The sequence below is a fragment of the Mizuhopecten yessoensis genome, unplaced genomic scaffold (assembly GCF_002113885.1).
Source record: "Mizuhopecten yessoensis strain PY_sf001 unplaced genomic scaffold, ASM211388v2 scaffold6211, whole genome shotgun sequence".
NCBI classification, from domain to species: Eukaryota; Metazoa; Mollusca; class Bivalvia; order Pectinida; family Pectinidae; genus Mizuhopecten; species Mizuhopecten yessoensis.
The window spans coordinates 799672-823113 of record NW_018406436.1 but is presented as its reverse complement, the minus strand read 5'-3'; the positions used below and the strand labels follow the sequence as shown (position 1 = coordinate 823113).

General features: G+C 38.6%; 1 protein-coding gene across 1 annotated transcript in view; it reads left to right on the top strand.

The window, feature by feature from the left end:
* The window catches only part of LOC110451818 (transformation/transcription domain-associated protein-like), a 62962-nt gene that overhangs the window by 27623 nt on the left and 11897 nt on the right, over positions 1 to 23442 (top strand). The window contains exons 38-69 of the mRNA XM_021500015.1: positions 73 to 192; positions 493 to 612; positions 1373 to 1462; positions 1672 to 1824; positions 2143 to 2270; positions 3211 to 3322; positions 3436 to 3525; positions 4725 to 4972; positions 6415 to 6676; positions 7324 to 7397; positions 7879 to 7978; positions 8593 to 8805; positions 9102 to 9191; positions 9574 to 9783; positions 10117 to 10349; positions 10952 to 11118; positions 12596 to 12774; positions 13603 to 13848; positions 14591 to 14701; positions 15088 to 15270; positions 15949 to 16098; positions 16471 to 16590; positions 16730 to 16873; positions 18226 to 18366; positions 18567 to 18725; positions 18886 to 18977; positions 20242 to 20377; positions 20750 to 20854; positions 21413 to 21508; positions 22100 to 22218; positions 22456 to 22573; positions 23028 to 23143. Coding sequence (XP_021355690.1) covers positions 73 to 192; positions 493 to 612; positions 1373 to 1462; positions 1672 to 1824; positions 2143 to 2270; positions 3211 to 3322; positions 3436 to 3525; positions 4725 to 4972; positions 6415 to 6676; positions 7324 to 7397; positions 7879 to 7978; positions 8593 to 8805; positions 9102 to 9191; positions 9574 to 9783; positions 10117 to 10349; positions 10952 to 11118; positions 12596 to 12774; positions 13603 to 13848; positions 14591 to 14701; positions 15088 to 15270; positions 15949 to 16098; positions 16471 to 16590; positions 16730 to 16873; positions 18226 to 18366; positions 18567 to 18725; positions 18886 to 18977; positions 20242 to 20377; positions 20750 to 20854; positions 21413 to 21508; positions 22100 to 22218; positions 22456 to 22573; positions 23028 to 23143 — 4625 coding nt within the window. The remainder of the gene's footprint in view (positions 1 to 72; positions 193 to 492; positions 613 to 1372; positions 1463 to 1671; positions 1825 to 2142; positions 2271 to 3210; positions 3323 to 3435; positions 3526 to 4724; positions 4973 to 6414; positions 6677 to 7323; positions 7398 to 7878; positions 7979 to 8592; positions 8806 to 9101; positions 9192 to 9573; positions 9784 to 10116; positions 10350 to 10951; positions 11119 to 12595; positions 12775 to 13602; positions 13849 to 14590; positions 14702 to 15087; positions 15271 to 15948; positions 16099 to 16470; positions 16591 to 16729; positions 16874 to 18225; positions 18367 to 18566; positions 18726 to 18885; positions 18978 to 20241; positions 20378 to 20749; positions 20855 to 21412; positions 21509 to 22099; positions 22219 to 22455; positions 22574 to 23027; positions 23144 to 23442) is intronic.

Below are 23442 nucleotides of genomic sequence, written 5' to 3'. Positions count from 1 at the left end.
ACCCCTTCATTGAAACAGTTTTTTTTTTAATTATTTAACAATTTTGATTTTATTATTTTACCTTGTTACCAGGAGTTGAAGACCTGTGCTTCCATCATTGATATTTTCCACATGATTCCTGCTGCTAGCAACAAACTCATCGAGCCCCTCATACAGATTACTTTACTAGGGGAGAAAACTCTCTTTCTTGAGGTAAGAAATATGGCTAATGATCATTTCACTCAACGAGATTTCAAATATTTGACCCATTCTATAACGCATTTGGCGAGCTACAATTCTTATCATGTTTGGAGACATTTATGAAACTATTAATTTTAAAATGGTATAGATTCATGCATATCAAGTTAATAAGAAATTATGGTTGGTCTCAACAGGATGCCAGTTAATGCGTTTTTTTAATTTTTTTATGTCCCCTCAAACTGGGACCTTCATTCTGTATAGTAAACATTCTACAGTCCAAATGTCAGGTCTAATATTGTTTTTGGTCTGTAGGCTGGCAGTCCATTCCGTGACCCTTTAATCAACTTCCTGAAGCGGTACCCAGAGGTCACAGTGGATTTATTTCTCAACGAGACACGCCTGGGTGATCAACAATGGACAAGGCTCTTCCATGTAAGTTTACACTCCGTTGTGTAATCAGCTAACTTTCACAATGAACAATTGTTGTGTTTGCAATGTTAGGATATTCATATTCTCCAGGAATGTTACATTCTGAGAATGTTATTCCTGGCATATATTTACAACAGCTGTAGTATATAAAGGTCTGTGAACTGAGAATGTTATTCCTGGCATATATTTATAACAGCTGTAGTATGTAAAGGTCTGTGAACTGAGAATGTTAGTCCTGGCATATATTTACAACAGCTGTAGTATGTAAAGGTCTATGAACTGAGAATGTTATTCCTGGCATATATTTATAACAGCTGTAGTATGTAAAGGTCTGTGAACTGAGAATGTTATTCCTGGCATATATTTACAACAGCTGTAATATGTAAAGGTCTGTGAACTGAGAATATTATTCCTGGCATATATTTACAACAGCTGTAGTATATAAAGGTGTGTGAACTGAGAATGTTATTCCTGGCATATATTTACATCAGCTGTAGTATGTAAAGGTCTGTGAACTGAGAATGTTATTCCTGGCATATATTTACATCAGCTGTAGTATGTAAAGGTCTGTGAACTGAAAATGTTATTCCTGGCATATATTTACAACAGCTGTAGTATATAAAGGTGTGTGATAAAGCTAAATTGATGTCTTATCAGTAATGGTTAATAAATCTTGTTCTAAATGAAATGGTTCATTTGCCTTTTGTTATGAAACATTGAATAAAAAACTTTACTATCTGTTTTTTCTTCCTTCATCTTGTAGTTTGTGATCGCCCACAAGAATGGCAAACAGTTCCGAGAAGTTCTCAAAAATAATGCCACCCGTCTGATGAACATTTTCTCCATTGCCCAGGTAAAAGCTGATATCAGCTAAAACATTTCTGAATGCTTTTCTTATTTTGAATACCATGTAATATAGCACACAGTTTCAACTAGGTACTTTATAAAAGGTAAAATCAAATTAAGGTACTTTCTTATTTATTTGCCTGGAAGTCTGATATGTTAATTATATGACACTAAATTTCTTTGACCAGAAGTATCATTTGAGTTATGTTTATTTAGGGGGCAACGCCCACCACTACTGACGTGTCAGTGTCTTCCCCCGCCCCTTCTCCAACCCCGGGGCCCAACGTTGAGTTGCAGTTTCAGATCATCAAACTCATTAGCCTCCTTGTGAGACATGAGGAGCAGTGGCTAGCGTTACATCCTGTAATTGTGAGTATGTCTGCTGTGGTGACTAGCCTATCTGCATAATTGCAGTGTTTGAAATTCTGATTCTGAATCCTTACAGGATATTTTAACTCATAATTATAAAATCTACAAATGCATTTTGATGATAAAATGTGAAGAAGACATTGTTCCCCCTTTTTCTACTTTTACCTGTGAGGCATCAAAAATAAGGAGAAAATTAATAGCGATTTACACGAATATGAAATTTCAATCCATACAAATGACCATTCAGGCGCATGCTAGGTCTTTTCTGTTTATACTTGAGATGATAAAATTGAGTGATTGCTATTGTGTGTTGATCAGGTGACCAGTCTACTACAGCTGTGGAAGTCTGAGGCATTTCAGGAAAGGCATAACAAACTGGAGGCTGTGGAGATGGTACACTGGAAGGAGCCCGCTCTCCTTGTCAAGTGTCTCCTCAACTACTTCAGGTAAGTCACCGTCTCATCAGCCCTCCTTGTCAAGTGTCTCCTCTGACAACTACTTCAGGTAAGTCACCGTCTCATCAGCCCTCCTAGTGAAGTGTTTCCTCAACTACTTCAGGAAAGTCACAGTCTCATTAGCCCTCCTTGTCAAGTGTTTCCTCAACTACTTCAGGTAAGTCACAGTCTCATCAGCCCTCCTTGTCAAATGTCTCCTCAACTACTTCTGGTAAGTCACTGTCTCATCAGCCCTCCTAGTCAAGTGTTTCCTCAACTACTTCCGGTAAGTCACCGTCTCATCAGCCCTCCTTGTCAAGTGTTTCCTTAACTACTTCCAGTAAGTCACTGTCTCATCAGCCCTCCTTGTCAAGTGTAACCTCAACTACTTCAGGTAAGTCACAGTCTCATTAGCCCTCCTTGTCAAGTGTTGTCTCAACTACTTCAGGTAAGTCACAGTCTCATCAGCCCTCCTAGTCAAATGCTTCCTCAACTACTTCAGGTAAGTCACAGTCTCATCAGCCCTCCTAGTCAAGTGCCTCCTCAACTACTTCCGGTAAGTCACTGTCTCATCAGCCCTCCTAGTCAAGTGTTTACTCAACTACTTCCGGTAAGTCACCGTCTCATCAGCCCTCCTAGTCAAGTGTTTCCTCAACTACTTCAGGTAAGTCACTGTCTCATCAGCCCTCCTAGTCAAGTGTTTCCTCAACTACTTCCGGTAAGTCACCGTCTCATCAGCCCTCCTAGTCAAGTGTTCCCTCAACTACTTCTGGTAAGTCACCGTCTCATCAGCCCTCCTAGTCAAGTGTCTCCTCAACTACTTCCGATAAGTCACAGTCTCATATCTCTCCATATAAAGCCAAAGATTTGCTGGAAAAATAGTGACAGCACAACCAGGTGTTCCAGTTTATAATATCTAGTTGATTGATAAAAACTATTGGTATCATTACAGGTTTCACACCAACGAGAATGAGCTACTGTTTCACATCCTACGGTGTTTTACCAACCGATGTGTTGTCCAGTTTCAGTTTGTCAAGGATTTCCTGGATAACACTGTGGCAGCGGTAAGTCTCTACCACTAGCTGGTATTTATCACAAGTTTTATTAGTTTCCACAGTGTCTAGAGTTTTTGGATTCAAGGTTCTCATTATTTACTTCTTTTATTGAATGTTTTCAGACTTACTCCATCGAGTGGAAGAGGAGTGCCTTTTTCAAGTTTGTTGACATTTTCCATGATACCAAATGGACACAGGAAATCAAGGCAAAGGTCTGTACTGATTATCAGAACCTTTTACTGAGGTTAAAGGTCATATACCTATGAAGTTCTATGTTCACTCAAGACTCAGGTGAATTTTCGTACAAATGATGTAAGTTCTTACAATTTTTCATACGGATTGTGTAAGCCCTGTCCTGTTTGCATCGCTGATCTTGAAAGCCCTCTTTGTTAAGTGATTATAGAAATCCTACACTCTTTCTATACGATGATGTAAGTCCTGAACCCATTATAAACTGATGATTTAAGTTCCGCCCTTTTTTATACTGATTATAAAGTCCTGCCCCGATTTAAGTCACGCCCCTTTTTATGCTGATGATTTAAGCCCAGCCCATTTTTTACTGATTATGTAAGTCACTCCTCTTTGTTTACTGATTATGTAAGTCACGTCCCTTTGTTTACTGATTATGTAAGTCCCGTCCCTTTGTTTACTGATTATGTAAGTTACGCCCTTTTGTTTACTGATTATGTAAGTTACGCCCCTTTGTTTACTGATTATGTAAGTCACACCCCTTTGTTTACTGATTATGTAAGTCCCGTCCCTTTGTTTACTGATTATGTAAGTTACGCCCCTTTGTTTACTGATTATGTAAGTTACGCCCCTTTGTTTACTGATTATGTAAGTCACACCCCTTTGTTTACTGATTATGTAAGTCCCGTCCCTTTGTTTACTGATTATGTAAGTTACGCCCCTTTGTTTACTGATTATGTAAGTTACGCCCCTTTGTTTACTGATTATGTAAGTCACACCCCTTTGTTTACTGATTATGTAAGTCCCGTCCCTTTGTTTACTGATTATGTAAGTCACGCCCCTTTGTTTACTGATTATGTAAGTCCCGTCCCTTTGTTTACTGATTATGTAAGTCACGCCCCTTTGTTTACTGATTATGTAAGTCCTGTCCCTTTGTTTACTGATTATGTAAGTCATCCCTTTGTTTACTGATGATTTAAATTCCGCCCTTTGTTTACTTATTATGTGAGCACTACTTTTTTGTATATTGTTTATGAATTTAAGTTCCATCTCCCCCATAGACTGATAAGTAAGACCCTTTATCCCTGCTCCCTCTTTATATAGTGATTATATAATTCTGGCCCCTTTTTATACTGATTGTGTTGCCCACCCCCTTTTGTATACTGATTATGTAAGCCCTGCCCTATATGATCACTGATGAAGTAAATGTTCTGTTTCACAGATCCTGCAGCACATCCTCATCCCCTGTTTCCACCAGGTGTTTGAGGGTGGGGATGGTGAGAAGTTGATTGGTGGCCCCCCAGCACCAGATCAGGACAACATGGAAAACATCATTAGTGTTTTCATCAACAAAATCATCGACCCTGACAACCCATTTGGGACGTCTGATGCTGTGAGGATTCTTCTGCTGCAGCTGTCATCACTGCTGGTGGAACAGGCGTCGTCTCACATACATGATGCTGCTAACAAGTACGAGTCCGCCATGATCGGTTTTGTAATAGGAAACGTTAGACCGGGTGGCTCTATGAAGCACACAGTAATGCACATTGATCACATAAACATCAGTTAAACAGTGGAGCTGTGTTCATATAGCCACCACTAATGTGGTGATCCACTCACTAGTGCTTATCTAGCCACCACTAATGTGATGATCCACTCACTAGTGCTTTATCTAGCCACCACTAATGTGATGATCCACTCACTAGTGCTTATCTAGCCACCACGAATGTGGTGATCCACTCACTAGTGCTTATCTAGCCCCCACTAATGTGGTGATCCCCTCACTAGTGCTTATCTAGCCACCACTAATGCGGTGATCCACTCACTAGTGCTTATCTAGCCACCTCTAATGTGGTGATCCACTCACTAGTGCTTATCTAGCCCCCACTAATGTGGTGATCCCCTCACTAGTGCTTATCTAGCCACCACTAATGCGGTGATCCACTCACTAGTGCTTATCTAGCCACCGCTAATGTGGTGATCCACTCACTAGTGCTTATCTAGCCACCGCTAATGTGGTGATCCACTCACTAGTGCTTATCTAGCCGCCACTAATGTGGTGATCCACTCACTAGTGCTTATTTAGCCACCACTAATGTGATGATCCACTCACTAGTGCTTATCTAGCCACCACTAGTGTGGTGATCCACTCACTAGTGCTTATTTAGCCACCACTAATGTGATGATCCACTCACCAGTGCTTATCTAGCCACCACTAATGTGGTGATCCCCTCACTAGTGCTTATCTAGCCACCACTAATGCGGTGATCCACTCACTAGTGCTTATCTAGCCACCACTAGTGTGGTGATCCACTCACTAGTGCTTATTTAGCCACCACTAATGTGATGATCCACTCACTAGTGCTTTATCTAGCCACCACTAATGTGGTGATCCACTCCCTAGTGCTTATCTAGCCACCACTAATGTGGTGATCCACTCACTAGTGGTTAAGAGGACAGGTTTCTGCTCTTCTATTAAAAATTGTCCCAATTACTAGCCATTTCATAATGCAGCCACCTTAGTTGGAATAAAGGTAGCTGGATTAACTCAGTTGAACCTGTTATGAACTGTTTTGAACCCTACTTTCCTATTCCTTTCTTAACACGATTGTAATATATAGCATTGGTCAGATAAAGAGACCATGATGACATTATTGTTTTTATGTATTCATGTACAAACTTAATATCTGCCTTGTAAGAAAGAAAGTTTGGTTTCATTTGTAACCTTTCGCTTCTGTTTGTTATTTGAAGTTATTGTTTAATTGATAGAAAGTAAGAAAATAACTGGATAATTAAAAAGCATTTACAATTTCTCACCAATAGAAAGACATTATGTAGATTGTTACGGTTTTTCTATCCTTATGTTACTGTTCTGTCTATGTTCAATGTAGTAAGTACTGAACTTGTTACAGGAAGCAAGGTAACAAACTGCGACGGCTGATGACCTTTGCCTGGCCCTGCCTGTTGTCTAAAAACTGTGTGGACCCGGCAACAAAATACCATGGCCACCTGCTACTATCACACATCATTGCTAAATTTGCCATCCACAAGCGGATTGTCCTGCAGGTTTTCCACAGCCTGCTGAAGGCACACGCTGTGGAGGCGCGCACGGTCGTCAGGCAGGCTCTCGAGATACTCACTCCTGCCATGCCTGGACGCATGGAGGACGGAAACGTATGTGTCTTATTAAACGTCAACTGGATGAATATTTTGTAAAAAAAAAGTAGCTTTATATGAGGTTGTGAGAAGTTCTGTTTATGGAATTTTGGAAGGTTGTAAATCTTGCAGGATGCTACACTTAGTATGTGAACAGAGAAATAAACAGTAAGAACACGGAACATAAAGATTTTCTCCAATCAGGAAAAAGTACTCTGGTAGATACAGAATTTCAGTTTAACAAATGATATTACAGGTTATTATAATCAAAATGATCGAACAACAGGTCTGTTGAAGTTCTCTCCTGTAAAGGGATACAGTTTTTAGATGATGACTTAAAATGTGTAAGAAAAGAACTTATGTTACATCCTCACATTATATTTTGGGATAATTTCTTGTTTTTTTATCTGTTGTCTGATTAAAAAAACAATGCAGATTGGAGAGGTTTAGGAAAGTTATGATTGTGACTACATGCAACATTCATTTCGTGTATTTTATGTGATGGTCATTACAATATACACATTGTCTCAGACTATCTAGAAATAATTTGTATGATGATGGTGGTCAGTTGCCTGAATAAGGGGTTGGTCAGTTGATGGGTTGTGTCTAATGCTGTAAAATGTAGCAGAATTGTTTGATGGTTGGTTATATGTTGTATTTGACAGGGGATGTTGACCCACTGGACTAAAAAGATAATTGTGGAGGAGGGACACACTGTGGCACAGCTTGTACACATACTGTATGTATAATACTGTGTAATCTGTTTTTTTTCTTTGTTTGAGCTGTGCCTTCATTTTGTGCTGTAAGATTATTTTATTGGATAAAAATTGTATAAATCAGAAAAAGAAAAAATATATCAAGAAACACATATTTCCTAAATATCAATCAATATTTTATTTGTATCTATATATCAATATTTTTTTTGTGTATATATCAATATGATCTTGTAAATATTGATCTGAGGGTATTACTTAGACTCTGGTTTAAAATTCTTGGGGTTATGCTGCACTATGAGTGTAGTACAATGGGGTTATTTTACACAGTAGTGCTGTTGTAATTTAAAGAACTCCTTGTTCCTTTTGTTAAGCTCCATTTTCCGAGTATGTATGCAGTGACTGTCCAGTGAACGCGGTGGGTTGATCAGTAGGATTTGATGCGACCCTTATTTCTATGTATGTGCATGTATTGAAGGGTGATGGGGAAGATTTATTTCTTTGTAGGCAACTTGTGGTGCGTCATTACAAGGTGTACTACCCAGTCCGACATCACCTGATCCCACACATGGTCAACTCTCTACACAAGCTCGGCTTCACTTCAAGTGTGAGTATGATCCTATCACCATAGTAACACATGGTCAACTCTCTACAAAAGCTTGGCTTCAATTCAAGTGTGAGTATGATCCTATCACCATAGTAACACATGGTCAATTCTCTACACAAGCTTGGCTTCACTTCAGGTGTGAGTATGATCCTATCACCATAGTAACATATGGTCAACTCTCTACACAAGCTCGGCTTCACCTCAAGTGTCATGGTCATCTCTGTACGGTCAATTTCACAAATGAAATGTCAAAGATGACTTCTTTTTTTTTTTGGTGTTTACCTTGACATAAGTTTCTGAAACACAGATGTTAACTTCATGTCAGTTTAGTTTATGTCTATGTATATTTCTGGATGTAATAGTCGGGCGAGATAAATGCCAATTTCAAGGAGATAGTAGGGGTCAAAGGTCACTGGTGCATCAAGGTACATAACAGAAAAGTAGTGTTTACCTAGTAATTCCTTGGATTTAATCATTACTTTAATAATGTGTTCAACATGACAAGATTGTCGGTAGACCCAACACAGATTTTGTATCGACTTGTGTTTGGTTGACCTGTTGTTTGACCTCTGACCTCTGTGGTTGACCAGCTGTGTGTTTACCTATAATCCCAGGCCTCTATTGAACACCGTAAGCTGGCAGTGGACTTAGCAGAGGTAGTCATTAAGTGGGAGATGCAGCGAATCAAGGATGACCAGGACCCCTCGTTTGTAGAGCCAGCCAGTCAGGAGCTGAGCCAGGCCCTGACTCAAAACCTCCCGGTAAAGCGGTCAACGTCTGTAGACTCCCCTCAGGAAGCCAAGCGATCACGTCACTCCTCTGGAGCGGTGAGTAACCTCAGAGCTTGTCTGATGTAGTGTCTCAAGACTTTGGTGATTTAGGAGGGAGAATCCTGATTTGGAAACCTTAAATTTATATTGTAAGATATCTAGTGATTTCATCTGAAAGAACAACTCAAAATACGTCATTTTAAAGGGTTATTTTGTCTTTAGGGGGCATAAAAGCGAAGTAATTGACAGAAAAAACACTGATACGTTTGATTGTTATAATGGAATTTCTTTGCTGTTTATGTGAAGTGACGTAATTGTAACATGTAAAAGAGTAAGATATTTTGGTTTTACAGAGTACTCGAAGTCAGTCTGACCTTACCAAGCCCATAGAGAAGAATTACTGTGATGCTGTTGTGAATTTCTTACTGCGGATAGCATGTCAGGTAAAGTTTCAGTTGTCAGTGATTTTATAAACTGAAATGTCTTGTGGTATCGATATAAGTTGATAATTGATTGAAAATCTTTATTTCTTCTGTATACTCTGATTTTAAACTTTATTTTTAGGGAAGTAGCTAGTTGGCTAGTTAGCTTTTATCCTAGATATATTGAGAGTATACCCAACAGCCATGATGTCGTAAAGTATTACCCAAACAGCAGTGTCGGAGGGTTATTGAGTATAACCAGCCTCGGACTGTTGTGTACTAAAAGTAGTTCAGTGTGACCTTATGTTTGACCCCTGACATCAATCATTGAAATAATTCCTCCAGGACTCCAGAGCATTTTATTATCAAATATTCATTTGCTATTTCATTTCTCTGTCCTTAGGTAAACGAAACACCAGGATCTCCAGGCGAAATTTTGTCTCGTCGATGTGTGGGTCTCCTGAAGATGGCGCTGCGACCTGATATCTGGCCAAACACAGAACTGAAACTTGTCTGGTTTGACAAGTTACTGACGACAGTAGAAAATCCTCTGCCTAACTTTAACAACATCTGTACCGCCCTGGAGCTGCTCAGCTTCCTGCTCACCATACTGGTATGTGATTGCAAAGAAATATAACTTCTTCATCAGAATAATTTCCAATTTATATATGAAAAGGGTTCGTCCACAATTCCACAATATCAGTTTTATTTATTTTTACCTTCACCAGTTTTTTTTCATTAAAATCCATTATGGGATGTGAACAAAAGCAGATTTTGTCCTTGAATGAGGAAAGGGAATGTGTAATTGAGGCAAGGCATACTTTTTTATGATATTTCTTTTGATAAATTACAGAAATCAGTTAAGACTGCTGGCTGAAGTGTCTTTGCTCTTACAGCTCTACTTTTAGACTCTTTGTGTAAGACTCTCCATCTGTTTTGTTTACAGAAGAAGGAGACAATACTCACTAGCTTTAAGCCACTCCAGCGCGGGATAGCTGCCTGTATGACATGTCCTAACACCAAAGTTATCCGCGGGGTACACAGTCTTCTGTCTCGACTCATGAGCTTCTTCCCCACGGAGCCCGTCACCTCCAATGTTGCCTCCAAGTACGAGGAGCTTGAATGTCTGTACGCCTGTGTCAGCAAGGTTGTGTACGAGGGACTCACCAATTATGAAAAGTAGGTCACACATCTTTCCCTTATAAAAAGTAGGCCACATATATGTAAATCAAGAAAGGCAGGTCACACATTTCTGTCAATTAAGAAATATAGGTTACACATCTGTCCAGTGTAAATAGAGGAAGATCAGTGAACTAGAGGATTGATTATGGTATATATCTGAGGAATAGATAGTAAATCATACTTGATTATCATTGGTTGGATATTTGTTTCTCCCACAATATTAAATGGACATTATTTTGTTGTTGTAGTGAAAAAGATATTGCAGAAATATTGATATTCTATTGATATATAACTGTGTATTAATTCACTTTTCATTCATTTAACAATTATAAGATCTTTAAAAAGGAAGTAGAAGTTTAAATTAGTTACTAAAAATGATGATAATAACTTCTATTGACTATACTCAATTGAACTTACTAGGTTTTCCCAAAAGTGAAACTTCGTTTTTAGAATTTGTATTTTCCTTTTATTCTGAATGAGGTTAATAACTATCTATCAGGAAGCCAGATGCCTTACCATTATATACATTAAATGAGGTTGACATGTGTTTGTTAGGGCGTCGACTAGCCTCCTGTTATTTACTGACATGTGTTTGTTAGGGCGTCGTCTGGCTCCCCGTCCCAGCTGTTCAGCACACTGATGATCCTAAAGGCTGCCTGTATGCACAATCACTGTTACATTGACCGACTCATCACAACATTCATGAAGGTTCTACACAAGATGGCGCGGGAACACCTGGTCCCCACCTCCCCCGAGTCTAGTCCAGGTAAACAGAATCCAGCAAATTGTCATTTATGCTTTTGCCCAGTGAAATGTATACATTATTTTCAAAATAGATGCGATGCAAACATTTTCAGACGTTGATTTACTTTCCATTTTGATTTATGATATATATTTACAATTTCAGTCTTCCAATACTTTGATGTTTGATTAGTTAATTCAAAACTCTTTCCTTCCAATAGGTTGAGTGGTAGAGACATAACCATGTTTACTGGTTACAGTTGGCAATAGGCTGCTTATTATAAAAGTTGTATCTAATGTTAATGATTTATAGTTAGGAGTGAGCTGATAATAATGAACTTCAATCTAATGTTAATGGTTTATAGTTAGCTGATAATAATGAACTTGTATCTAATGTTGATGATTTATAGTTAGGAGTGAGCTGATAATAATTAACCTGTATCTAATGTTGATGGTTTATAGTTAGGAGTGAGCTGATAATAATGAACTTTTATCTAATGTTGATGGTTTATAGTCAGGAGTGAGCTAATAATAATGAACTTCAATCTAATGTTAATTATTTATAGTTAGGATTGAGCTGATAATAATGAACTTGTATCTAATGTTAATGATTTATAGTTAGGAGGGAGCTGATGATAATGAACTTTTATCTAATGTTGATGGTTTATAGTCAGGAGTGTGCTAATAATAATGAACTTCAATCTAATGTTAATGGTTTATAGTTAGCTGATAATAATGAAGTTGTATCTAATGTTGATGATTTATAGTTAGGAGTGAGCTGATAATAATGATCTTTTATCTAATGTTGATGGTTTATAGTCAGGAGTGAGCTAATAATAATGAACTTCAAACTAATGTTAATTATTTATAGTTAGGATTAAGCTGATAATAATGAACTTTTATCTAATGTTAATGGTTTATAGTTAGGAGTGAGCTAATAATAATTGACATGTGTCTAATGTTAATGATTTATAGTTAGGAGTGAGCTGATAATAATTGACCTGTATCTAATGTTAATGATTTATAGTTAGGAGTAAGCTGATAATAATGAACTTCAATCTAATGTTAATTATTTATAGTTAGGATTGAGCTGATAATAATGAACTTGTATCTAATGTTAATGGTTTATAGTTAGGAGTGAGCTGATAATAATGAACTTGTATATAATAGTAATGGTTTATTTTTAGGAGTGAGCTGATGTCAATGAACTTGTATCTAATGAAAATGGTTTACAGTGGGTAGAACTTATCCATCGATAAAAGTTTAGAATAACCTGATTATAATGAAGTTGTATATACTGGTAATGTTAATGGTTTACTGGTTACAATTACGAGTGAGCTAATAATGGACCTCTATCTAATGTTAATGGTTTACAGTTTGGAATGAGCCGACTGTAATGTACTTGTATCAAATATTAATGGTTTCTTGGTTATACAGGTGAGTGAGCTAATAATGCTGAACTTGTATTAGTGCTAATGGTTTCTTGGTTTCTCTGTTGACAGTTGCGAGTGAGCTAATGATACTGAGTCTGGACCTGGTGAAGAACAGGGTTGGAGTCATGAGTCTGGAGATGAGAAAGAGCTTCATTGGACAAATCCTTGTTGGACTCATCGAGAAGACCACCGACGCCAAAGTGATGAAAGCCATTACAAAGATGGTGGAGGACTGGGTCAAAACTAAGGTATTGAAATCATAGGTCAAAGAGCAAAATTAAGAGGTCAAAGGACCAAAATATGGAAATAAGAGGTCAAAGGGCAAAACAAAGGTGTGAAAGTTAAGAGGTCAAAGTGCAAAACCAAGGTATGGAAATTAGAGGTCAAAGGGCAAAACCAAGGTATGGAAATTAGAGGTCAAAGGGCAAAATCAAGGTATGGAAATTAGAGGTCAAAGGGAAAAACCAAGGTGAGAAAATGAGAAGTCAGTGGTCGAAATCAAGACAGGGAACAATTGGTATCACAGGTACCTCTCTGTATACTGATGACAGGAGTCAACAATTGGTACCACAGGTACCTCTCTGTATACTGATGACAGGAGTCAACAATTTGTACCTTAGGTACCTCTCTGTATACTGATGACAGGAGTCAACAATTGGTACCACAGGTACCTCTCGGTATACTGATGACAGGAGTCAACAATTGGTACCACAGGTACCTCTCTGCACCTACTTCACCTACACACCTACTACCAGTAGTACTGATGGTACCCTGTTACACAGCGGCGGTCAGCTGTTACACAGCGGCGGTCAGCTGTTACACAGCGGCGGTCAGCTGTTACACAGCGGCGGTCAGTTGTTACACAGCAGTGGTCAGTTACACAGCAGTAGTCAGCACACTTTAGGATGTCTCTGTTTCATTGTGATGTACTCAAATCTACGAAATATCACAAAACTGACCTTTCAACACATGAACTATCAGAATAATTACAACATAGCAACAAGATATTGACGATTAAAACATGTGGTAAATGAACTAAAATGGAATGTTACTAACTGTATTCTGTATTCCTTTAGACTCCCATTGCTATCAACCAGTCACCAAGTATCAGAGAGAAAGCCATCCTACTGGTAAAACTCATGCAGCATGTGGAGAAACGCTTCCCTGATGAACAAGAACTCAATGCACAATTCCTTGAACTAGTCAACTATATCTACCGCGATGAAAGCCTCAGTGGAACGGAGCTAACATCCAAACTAGAGTCTGCCTTTCTGGGTGGACTACGCTGTAATCAGCCCACCATCAGACACAAGTTTGTCGAGGTAAACAAGTTTATAATTCATGGCCCAGTTGTTCAATGGCTGGCTAGCTTGACAATAATATAATGCAAAGTTTGGAAGCAGGGTCGCATTTGCGTATGCCAGTTGAAACGGTTCAGGTGGGGCAGAAAGATTCCACGATAAATGAACGCACTTGGACTGAACTTTATGCAGAGCTAAAATAAATGCAGTTTCTGAAAATAAATAACAATATATCAAAAATCATATGTCTTTCTTTCATGCATCCACTAAATTCTATAACATATCTTATAATATACATGTGGATTGACATTGTTTTATATAAAGAAGTAACGCAAACAAGCAACAGTCTGCATTTTAGTTTGGGTCTGAGCCACGTCTGGACCCCTTGTTTTACACATACCAAACCCGAGGTCAGCCTCGGTTCAGATCTGAGCCTGTTGTTTTCTTTTAGGTTCAACCGTTTCAACTGATTGAACCGGATATGCATAAGGGGCCCAGTAAATTTTCAATACAAAGAACTTTTTTTTTTTTAAATGTAAATATATTTCTCAAAAATTATATTTTGAAAATTTCCTTGCTAAGCTTCTTTGGCTTTCGGCTATAACGCCCAGAGTCATGAAAATTGTTTAAAATTAGTCAATAATTCAGAGGTGATTCAAAAGATATTTCAAAACATTTTCACAGTTTAGTCAACAACAGTTAGTTTTTTAACGTATTCCTGACAAATTTATGCAATTTTGTAACAATATTTTGTATTATGCAGGTGTTTGAGAACTCCATCCCACGACGGATGTTTGACCGTCTGCTCTATATCACCTGTACACAGAACTGGGAGGCCATGGGTACTCACTTCTGGATCAAACAATGTGTGGAGGTGAGAGAACCACTGAGTTATCCTGTTAGACTTAGGTTCCTGGGATAGGTATTGTATGTTAAATTATAACTGACAAAAATTACATATCTGTGAAATGCTATTATCACTTGACATTGCTCACTGATTCCGTTAATAGCACAAACCATGGTATCTAAAAATTGTTATTCGTTGAATTAAAAAGAATTTCACTAGAAACATTTCAAGATTTGTTTAATTGAATTTTGTTTGAAATTACGAAATATTTATCCATGATATATTTATGACTGTGTAAAGCATAAATGTAAATTTAATTCATAGTTTTCCTCAGTAACTGTTTCTCCTGTTGATTTTGATCGCCGAATGTTTGATATGTAGCAGACAATGTGAATGGTGATTTTCCGTTCTAGTTACTACTGTCGGTGGCTATGAATGGCCACAGTATCCAGAGCTCCTCGTCCTTAAACCTATTACCATCAGCAAGCTCCATTGTGAATTTGGCAGACAGCCTGGACCGTGCAGCCTTCCAGACAATCATGAAGATGAAGGAAGAACCAATGGATGTGGAATCAGTTGACTCGAACAAAGAGGAGGTAACTCTAAAAAAGATTTGTTTCTTTCATATTTAGGATGATTCCGTTTTTCAGAGATGCATGTATCTGAAGTATGAATCCACACTCTGTTTAAGTAGTATAAGAAACGTTTGGGTTTGACCTTTTTGATGTCTAGAATAGCTTTGATATGTCATTGAATAAGTGTTATGAGGGTCTCAGTTTCTAATCTTGCTCTGTACATGTTTCCTTAACAGTTTAAATATAACTAAGTACAGTTTATCCAGGACGACTTCAATTGTTCCCATACATTGAAGCTAGGTCGTGAGAAGGGTGAGGATGGTCTACTGGAAAAAAGTTGTCTATCTATCGATTGTATCTGGTCTGGATAACTCCTGCCAAAGTTTTTATCAGTATTTCATGAAACTCCATTTGAGTCGACTGATATAGTCGCCAGTCTCAGAAGTGGTGTGAATGTGCTTATCTTTGTAATCAGGATATTTGTATGGATTTTTTTTTACAAATTCTTATCTTTGTTAATGCCACTTTTCTGACCTTTTTTTGTGAGAGTGTGGTATAATGGCAAGTCAGTAGTTTTACAGCTCTACTTTCAAATCACTATAACATTGCAGTTTAATAATTCTCTCACATGTCATGAAGTCAATATTTATTAGACATAACTCTTGTCAGTATTAGGACCTAATTTTTCTCTAACAACAGGAGGAGATAGACATGGAGTTGAGCGGTGTGTCGTCAGACGAGAATATTCAAAAGGAACCGCCCAAAAAGGAGAACCAGGACCCTCGTCAAAACATCAATACATTACTACAACGCCAGGCTAAGTTTCTTGAGAGCTGTCGAGAGGTCAAGGTCAGTAGTCACTAGATAGAGCTGTGTCAATTTTATCTTTGAATTGGGTAGCCCTATATTTCAAATATTTTTCAGATACTTGAGAACCAGTCAGCAGACACATGTACATGATACTACTTTCTGGGTTAAATGCCTTTTAATTTACAAGATTGTTGATATAGCTTTCCAACTTTATGTGAATCACATGTAAATTTCATTTATGTTTTCATTGTACACTCAAAATGCATGTAAGACCTAGGATAAACAGTTTATCTATTGATTACAACCCTTGAATTACTGAAAGTTTTATGCATATTGCTGACATTACTAAACTGACTTCTGACCAGAGAGTCTCCACTATGACCTTCACCTTGTTAACTGTTTTACCTGTAGACGGTGTCATACCTGAACGCTCTGTCCCAGCTCTGCCACACCTCCACAGACCTAGGCCATGCCTCCTGGGTTGATGCTTTCCCACGAATCTGGAAAATACTCTCCGACAAACAACAGCAGGTAATTCACTTTTTGACAGTTATACTTTATAATCAGGAGAATATCTATCCTGAACGAATTGGGCACATATCAAGATACCTAATGTTAATTGTTAACTGTTATTTAGAACTAAAAAGTACAAACTTGGTGCCTGTTTCAGATGTTGGGCGGGGAGCTGATACCGTTCATGTGTAGTGGGAGTCATGTCATACAGAAGGATTGTCATCCCTCCTCTATACACACATTCCTGGAGGGTCTGTCTCACTGTGTACCCCCGGTACATATACGTCCATGTGTCCTTAAGGTAAGTGTAGGTATTCCTAACCCCCTTCCCCTCCCTCTAATCTTAATACATGTTCTGGAGGTCTGTCTCACTGTGTACTCCAGGTACACATATGTCCATGTGTCCTCAAGGTAAGTGTAGGTATTCCTAACCCCCTTCCACTCCCACTATTCTTAATACATGTTCTGGAGGTCTGTATCACTGTGTACCCCAGGTACATATACGTCCATGTGTCCTCAAGGTAAGTGTAGGTATTCCTAACACCCTTCCCCTCCCTCTTATCTTAATACATGTTCTGGAGGTCTGTCTCACTGTGTACCCCAGGTACATATACATCCATGTGTCCTCAAAGTGAGTGTAGACATCCCTAACACCCTTCCCCTCCCTCTAATCTTAATACATGTTCTGGAGATCTATCTCACTGTGTACCCCAGGTACATATACATCCATGTGTCCTCAAGGTAAGTGTAGGTATTCCTAACCCCCTTCCCCTCCCTCTCATCTTAATACATATTCTGGAGGTCTGTCTCACTGTGTACCCCCGGTACATATACTTCCTTGTGTCCTCAAGGTAAGTGTAGATATTCCTAACCCCCTTCCGCTCCCTCTAATCTTAATACATGTTCTGGAGGTCTGTCTCACTGTGTATCTCAGGTACATATACGTCCATGTGTCCTTAAGGTAAGTGTAGTTATTCCTAACCCCCTTCCCCTCCCTCTAATCTTAATACATGTTCTGGAGGTCTGTCTCACTGTGTACTCCAGGTACATATACGTCCATATGTCCTCAAGGTGAGTGTAGACATCCCCAACCCCCTTCCCCTCCCTCTAATCTTAATACATGTTCTGGAGGTCTGTCTCACTGTGTACCCCCGGTACATATACGTCCATGTGTCCTCAAGGTAAGTGTAGACATTCCTAACCCCCTTCCCCTCCCTCTAATCTTAATACATGTTCTGGAGATCTGTCTCACTGTGTATCTCAGGTACATATACGTCCATGTGTCCTCAAGGTAAGTGTAGATATTCCTAACCCCTTCCCCTCCCTCTAATCTTAATACATGGTCTGGAGGTCTGTCTCACTGTGTACCCTCGGTACATTTATGTCCATATGTTCTCAAAGTATGTATATTTGTCTCTAAACGAGCTCTGTTTCATTTCATCCTGAAGAAGATCTGTGGTTTTTACATGAAACCACAGGTTTGATTTAGCTCCCTAGATGTTATGCCCTTATGGATTTGCCTTTAACAAAGGAACAAGGTCATCCTGTTCATTAGTCTGTATTTATAAGATTAACATACAAAACCCTGCAAAGTTGGTCAAATGTGCAGAATTGTTTGAGAAAACATTTGACTCTATGAACTCATTGTTGCAGTACCTTGGCCGAACACACAATCTATGGCACAGAGCCTGTCTCCAACTGGAACAGATTGCATTTGAGAATGGTCCAGCAGTCCAAGTGAAAAATAGGCTGGCCAGCGAGTACGAGTTTGAACCGGTCACTTCCCCACAACAGGTAAATTGCTCCTCCAAGTAGAAATCTTGTAGGTCATGTACAGATATATCTTATACGGAAAACAGCTCTCCTGCAACAAAGTTTCAAATATAATTTATAAAAAATACCAGACCCCTATAAAAAGTCTGCATAATTGTTTTCAAAATATATTTTTATTTTGTAAACTCCATTTTACCTGTGGCCTCATTTGTTTGATACAGGAGACTCTGGATGCCCTCTGTGAACTGTACTCCCTGCTCAAGGAGGAGGACATGTGTGCCGGCCTGTGGCAGAAGCGGGCTAAGTTTGCTGAGACCAATATCGCTCTATCCTATGAACAGCATGGCTTCTTTGAACAAGCTCAGGCATCTTACGAACAGGTAAGTATTGCTTATATGTTCTGTTATATAAATGAAAACTAACTGTTAGTTTCTTAATGAGATTAGTTTGAAGAAGATTCCATAGAAGCTAAGCTAACAAGTGAGGACACATTGCATGACTGTGGACTATTCTTACTTGTATGTAAATTTGTTTTTGTAGGCGATGAGTAAAGCACGTTCTGATCACAACTCGGGCCCTGCCTCCCCATCAGTCCTGCCCGAGTATCGCTTGTGGGAGGAGCGCTGGATACGGTGAGTCCATTATTTCCCCTCCTTCTCAGTAACCACATAAAGAAATACAGGTTTATGTATTAGCCATCTGTATACAGTGTAGTCCACAGCCAAAGAACTAGGGGCGTTTAGGGTTATTTCCGGCCTCATTTGGGATTTAGATTTAGTTATCAAATTTGTAATCTGGAATAAAGGAAGTACGCAAATATGACATTTTAAATTCATTCGACAACTGGTTTTGGAGATATGGCATTGCAAAGAGAGACATAAACCTGGAATTTCTAATGAAATGCGTGAATATCGTTTGCTGTGCGCTATTTGGTTAAAGATGTGCTATCGTCACGTCCCATCCCATCCATGAGCGGGGGCATTTATGTCTTAAAGACATTTTCTAGTTTTTAAAGCCTCCACATACAACAAACAAATAAATATTTGACATGCTTAAACATTGTCATCCCAGTGTTCATTCGTAGACGTAGAAAGGAATTTTTGTTTGTCACATGCAGAGGCTTTCATTTCTGCATTAAACAGTCCGACAACACCATATTTTGGCTATTTCGGCATAGCAATGCAATTTATTTGCTATGGTAGGGCATCTTCACATGCGCATTGGAAAAAATCTGCACCAAAAAAATAGCCCCAATTAACAAATATGATGTTTATAACAGAAATTGGTAAATAAATTTAAGTTGATTTTTTTTACTTTTTTTGAGGCCGGAAATGACCCATAACGCCCCAAGTACTTTACCAGCCATGTTTGTTCCTGGTAAAACTGGGAAGGGTGTGAGATGGCTGAGCTACTGGGACCATATTGCTTATAGGAGTCTAATATGTCCTATAAAAACTGTCTGAATAGTAAATCAGCCAGATTAGTGGTGGCTGGATAAGCAGGGTTAGAGTATTTATTTATGTGTTACCTTATCCCACTGTATGTTAATTCATGTCTGTACATCCATCACACAGGAGATAATGTTGTATGCCTCAACATCAGATGTTTTATACAGAATTCAGTAGTATGCTAAATCAAGTCACGAGATCACACATTGAGTTTCACATGTTTTTAGATGATTTTTACATGTAATGCTTTTCAGTGATTGATTTTTAATAACAGTTTATAAATGGAATTTTCATATCGTTATTGATGGGGTGGAAGGTCTGCCATCATTGACAAAAAGGATTGGTGATATTTCTCCTCATGCATTTTCCCTCTTGAATATGCTTCACTAATTTTGTTACCCAGTAAAAAAGAATGCCTGTTGATATTTCTCCCCTGCATTTTTGACAGGTGCTCTAAGGAGCTGAACCAGTGGGACCTACTGAAGGAGTATGCAGGGGCCAAGGGTAACACCAATCCCCACCTGGTTCTGGAGAGTGCCTGGCGAGTCCCTAACTGGGCACTCATGAAGGATGCCCTTGCACAGGTAAGCATGAGTAGATACCTAGGGCCACGTTCATTTATCAAATTGAATGGGTTGGACCAGAGTTGTTTGTTTATGAAATAAGGTTGGGCCTAGTAATCTGATGCTGCTTTCAGGCGAGCCTTGACAAAGCCTTGTAAGGCCTGCATAAAAAATGTGCAGGTCGCCAGGATTAATACACGAAAATGTTACATTTAGAACAGACAAACCAGTTGAACCGGATATGCAAAAGGGGCCTAGTTCATCTAGATTGTGAGACTCATTAAAAAAAATGAAAAAATAAGTTCCTTGGATTGATTCAATATGGTATACATGTTACAGTCAAGAGAAGTAGTCCAGTAGTGCTCTATAAAATTCTCTCATCGTACATTCCAGGTTGAGCTGTCGTGTCCTAAAGAAATGGCCTGGAAGGTGAACCTTTACCGTGGTTACATCGCCATATGTCAGCCTGATGACCATCACCTCAACACTGTCACCATGGTAACGTAGTCTTACTTACAGATTTATAGAGAGGAAGATGTGCATAAAGTAGATCATTTGGGTGTGTTCCTTTACAGCACTGTAACAGAATTAAGGGGGCATTCTGGAATTAGGCATTAAACAGGAATCAAGTTATTTTCAACCCCTTTCAAAGACTTATAGCCCCTCATGAAATGATTTATGCTGTCGTAATGTTGTCTAGACAACTCCTTAAATACTGTTAAAGTTTTAATAGAACTTAATATAGGTTTTGCCCATCACATAGACATGTCCATGTGTAAACACTATGATGTTTCCTTTGACATTCAAGAGTTATGGCCCTTGGTTTGCCAAACGAAAGCTTTATCAAGTCTTCTAATCTTCCAATGTAAGGTGCATTTCATCAAAACTTCGCAAACATTTTCACTATCATATGAACTGGTGCATGTATAAATGTATTCACTAGTTGTTTCAACTCTTAAAATGGATAACAGTCCTAATGTCATACTGAAATGACATTTGAATTTGTTCTAATTGTGAGTTTTGACTGGCTCAACTATATAGATGTTTTGTCCACAGATTGAGAGACTGGTAGAGGTGTCTAGTAACCTGGCTATCAAGGAATGGCGACGTCTACCCAGCATCGTATCCCACATCCACGTCCCCCTGTTACAGGTAACATGAACAGCCATACCCATCCCAGGCTATACAATCCACCTGTCTAAGAACTCTTCAGAACAACATTATTTCCTTCATTTTTGACAAATTTCTCTGGAATTAGTATGTTTTAGGTTTAAGTGAACTTTCACATGAATATAGAATCCTACTAGACTGACACTCAGAACTTAGGAATTTTACAACAGGGGCCTTATTCATGAAACCGTTCTCATGCTCAAGCATGGATTCTGTGCTCAAACCAATTTTCTTGCAACTTGTTTAAATCAATAAAAATGATCAAACTGTCAACTGAAAACATTGAAAACAGTATTCGGCTTTAAACCTCTTCACATTTTTCCTAAAAACGTAAGATGTTTTAATAAATTTATAACGAGAACAAAACATCAGGCTTGAGCAGGAAATACATGCTTGAGCATGAGAACACCATGAATAAGTGCCCTGGGCTTATGAAAATTTTCAATATTTACTTTTGAAATATGTTTTGGACTGCAAGAATTTTTCAAAATGTGTCTGCAGGCTAGTACTTGAAATACAGAATTTTACGCCGCTGCTCAATGATTGACTGACTTATTGTAATGTGTTTTACAGGCTGCTCAGCAGATCATGGAGCTACAGGAGGCCGCCCAGATAAACCAAGGACTCCAACCCGCAAACATCACTCGCAGCTCCAGTCTCCACGACATGAAAGCCATCGTCAAAACATGGAGGTAGGGTGCAAGGTTATATAATGTTGCAGTCATGGTCAAATAATGTATGGTGATATTATAATAAAAGGATGTATACTGTTAGAAAAATGCTTAGCAAAAGACGTATTGCACCTAGACAAATCACAATGTTTTAGATGATATAGATCAGTGTGATTTTAAATTTAGAATTTTCCTTTCTTAAAGAGAAAAGATATCTTGAATACTACAATTTAGCAAACTCTGTATTTCTATTTTTAGAAATCGTCTGCCAATGATATCCGATGATCTGTCTCACTGGAGTGACATCTTTACCTGGAGACAGCATCACTACCAGTTTATAGTTGATCACTATGACAACCACTCACAGCAGGATCCAGTAAGTGTTTGATTGGGGTTGCAGTAATGACACATAGACAAGAGTATGACTTAGAGATTGTCATTGACAGAAAACACTATATTATCAGGAATGTTCATACTTTGGTATCTTTTAACAGAAAATGAGTATAATTGATCACTAACATTAAGTGTTTCATTACATAACAGTGTAAAATGAAAGTAAGAAACAGGTCCTACATGTATATGGAAAGTTTGTGATTGATATAGGAAATGTATGTACAGCTCTTTGTTTCCACGGTAACATTTCTGTTTGAATTGAACCCGTGTAATGTGGACACCTGCATAAACCAGAGCTTTCACCAGGTCCTGTGGTCACATTTCTTTGTAAGGAGAACCTGTGTAATTAAGCCATCTGCTTACTGGTACTAGTAGACAGTTGGTTTCGCTGTTCAAATTTTACACCTTTCACATATTTTTTATTTTCATGATTTTAGCAAAACAGTAACCACTCAATGTTGGGCGTGCACGCCTCCGCTCAGGCTATCATACACTTCGGAAAGATTGCCCGCAAACACAACCTGACAGGCGTGTGTCTGGACTCACTGAGCAGGTCAGTATTGCCTCCTATCTACAATAAATCCTGTGTTAAATGGTCACCTACAGGAGAGCATGCTGTTGACTACTTAAGACCGGTGGCTGCTTAATGAAGGTTCAAGTAATGATCAAAATAGTTCTCATGTGCAACGTACATACAACTTCAAATTAATTTCCATTTCATGTGAGATTCATGAAATAAGCCTTGATGTTTTCATCTACAAAGACGATATTAAGAGGGCTATTCCACAATTACAATTCAATAGTAATCTTTCATGAGGAACTCTCTGAAGTGGAATGGTAGAGGGGGAGACG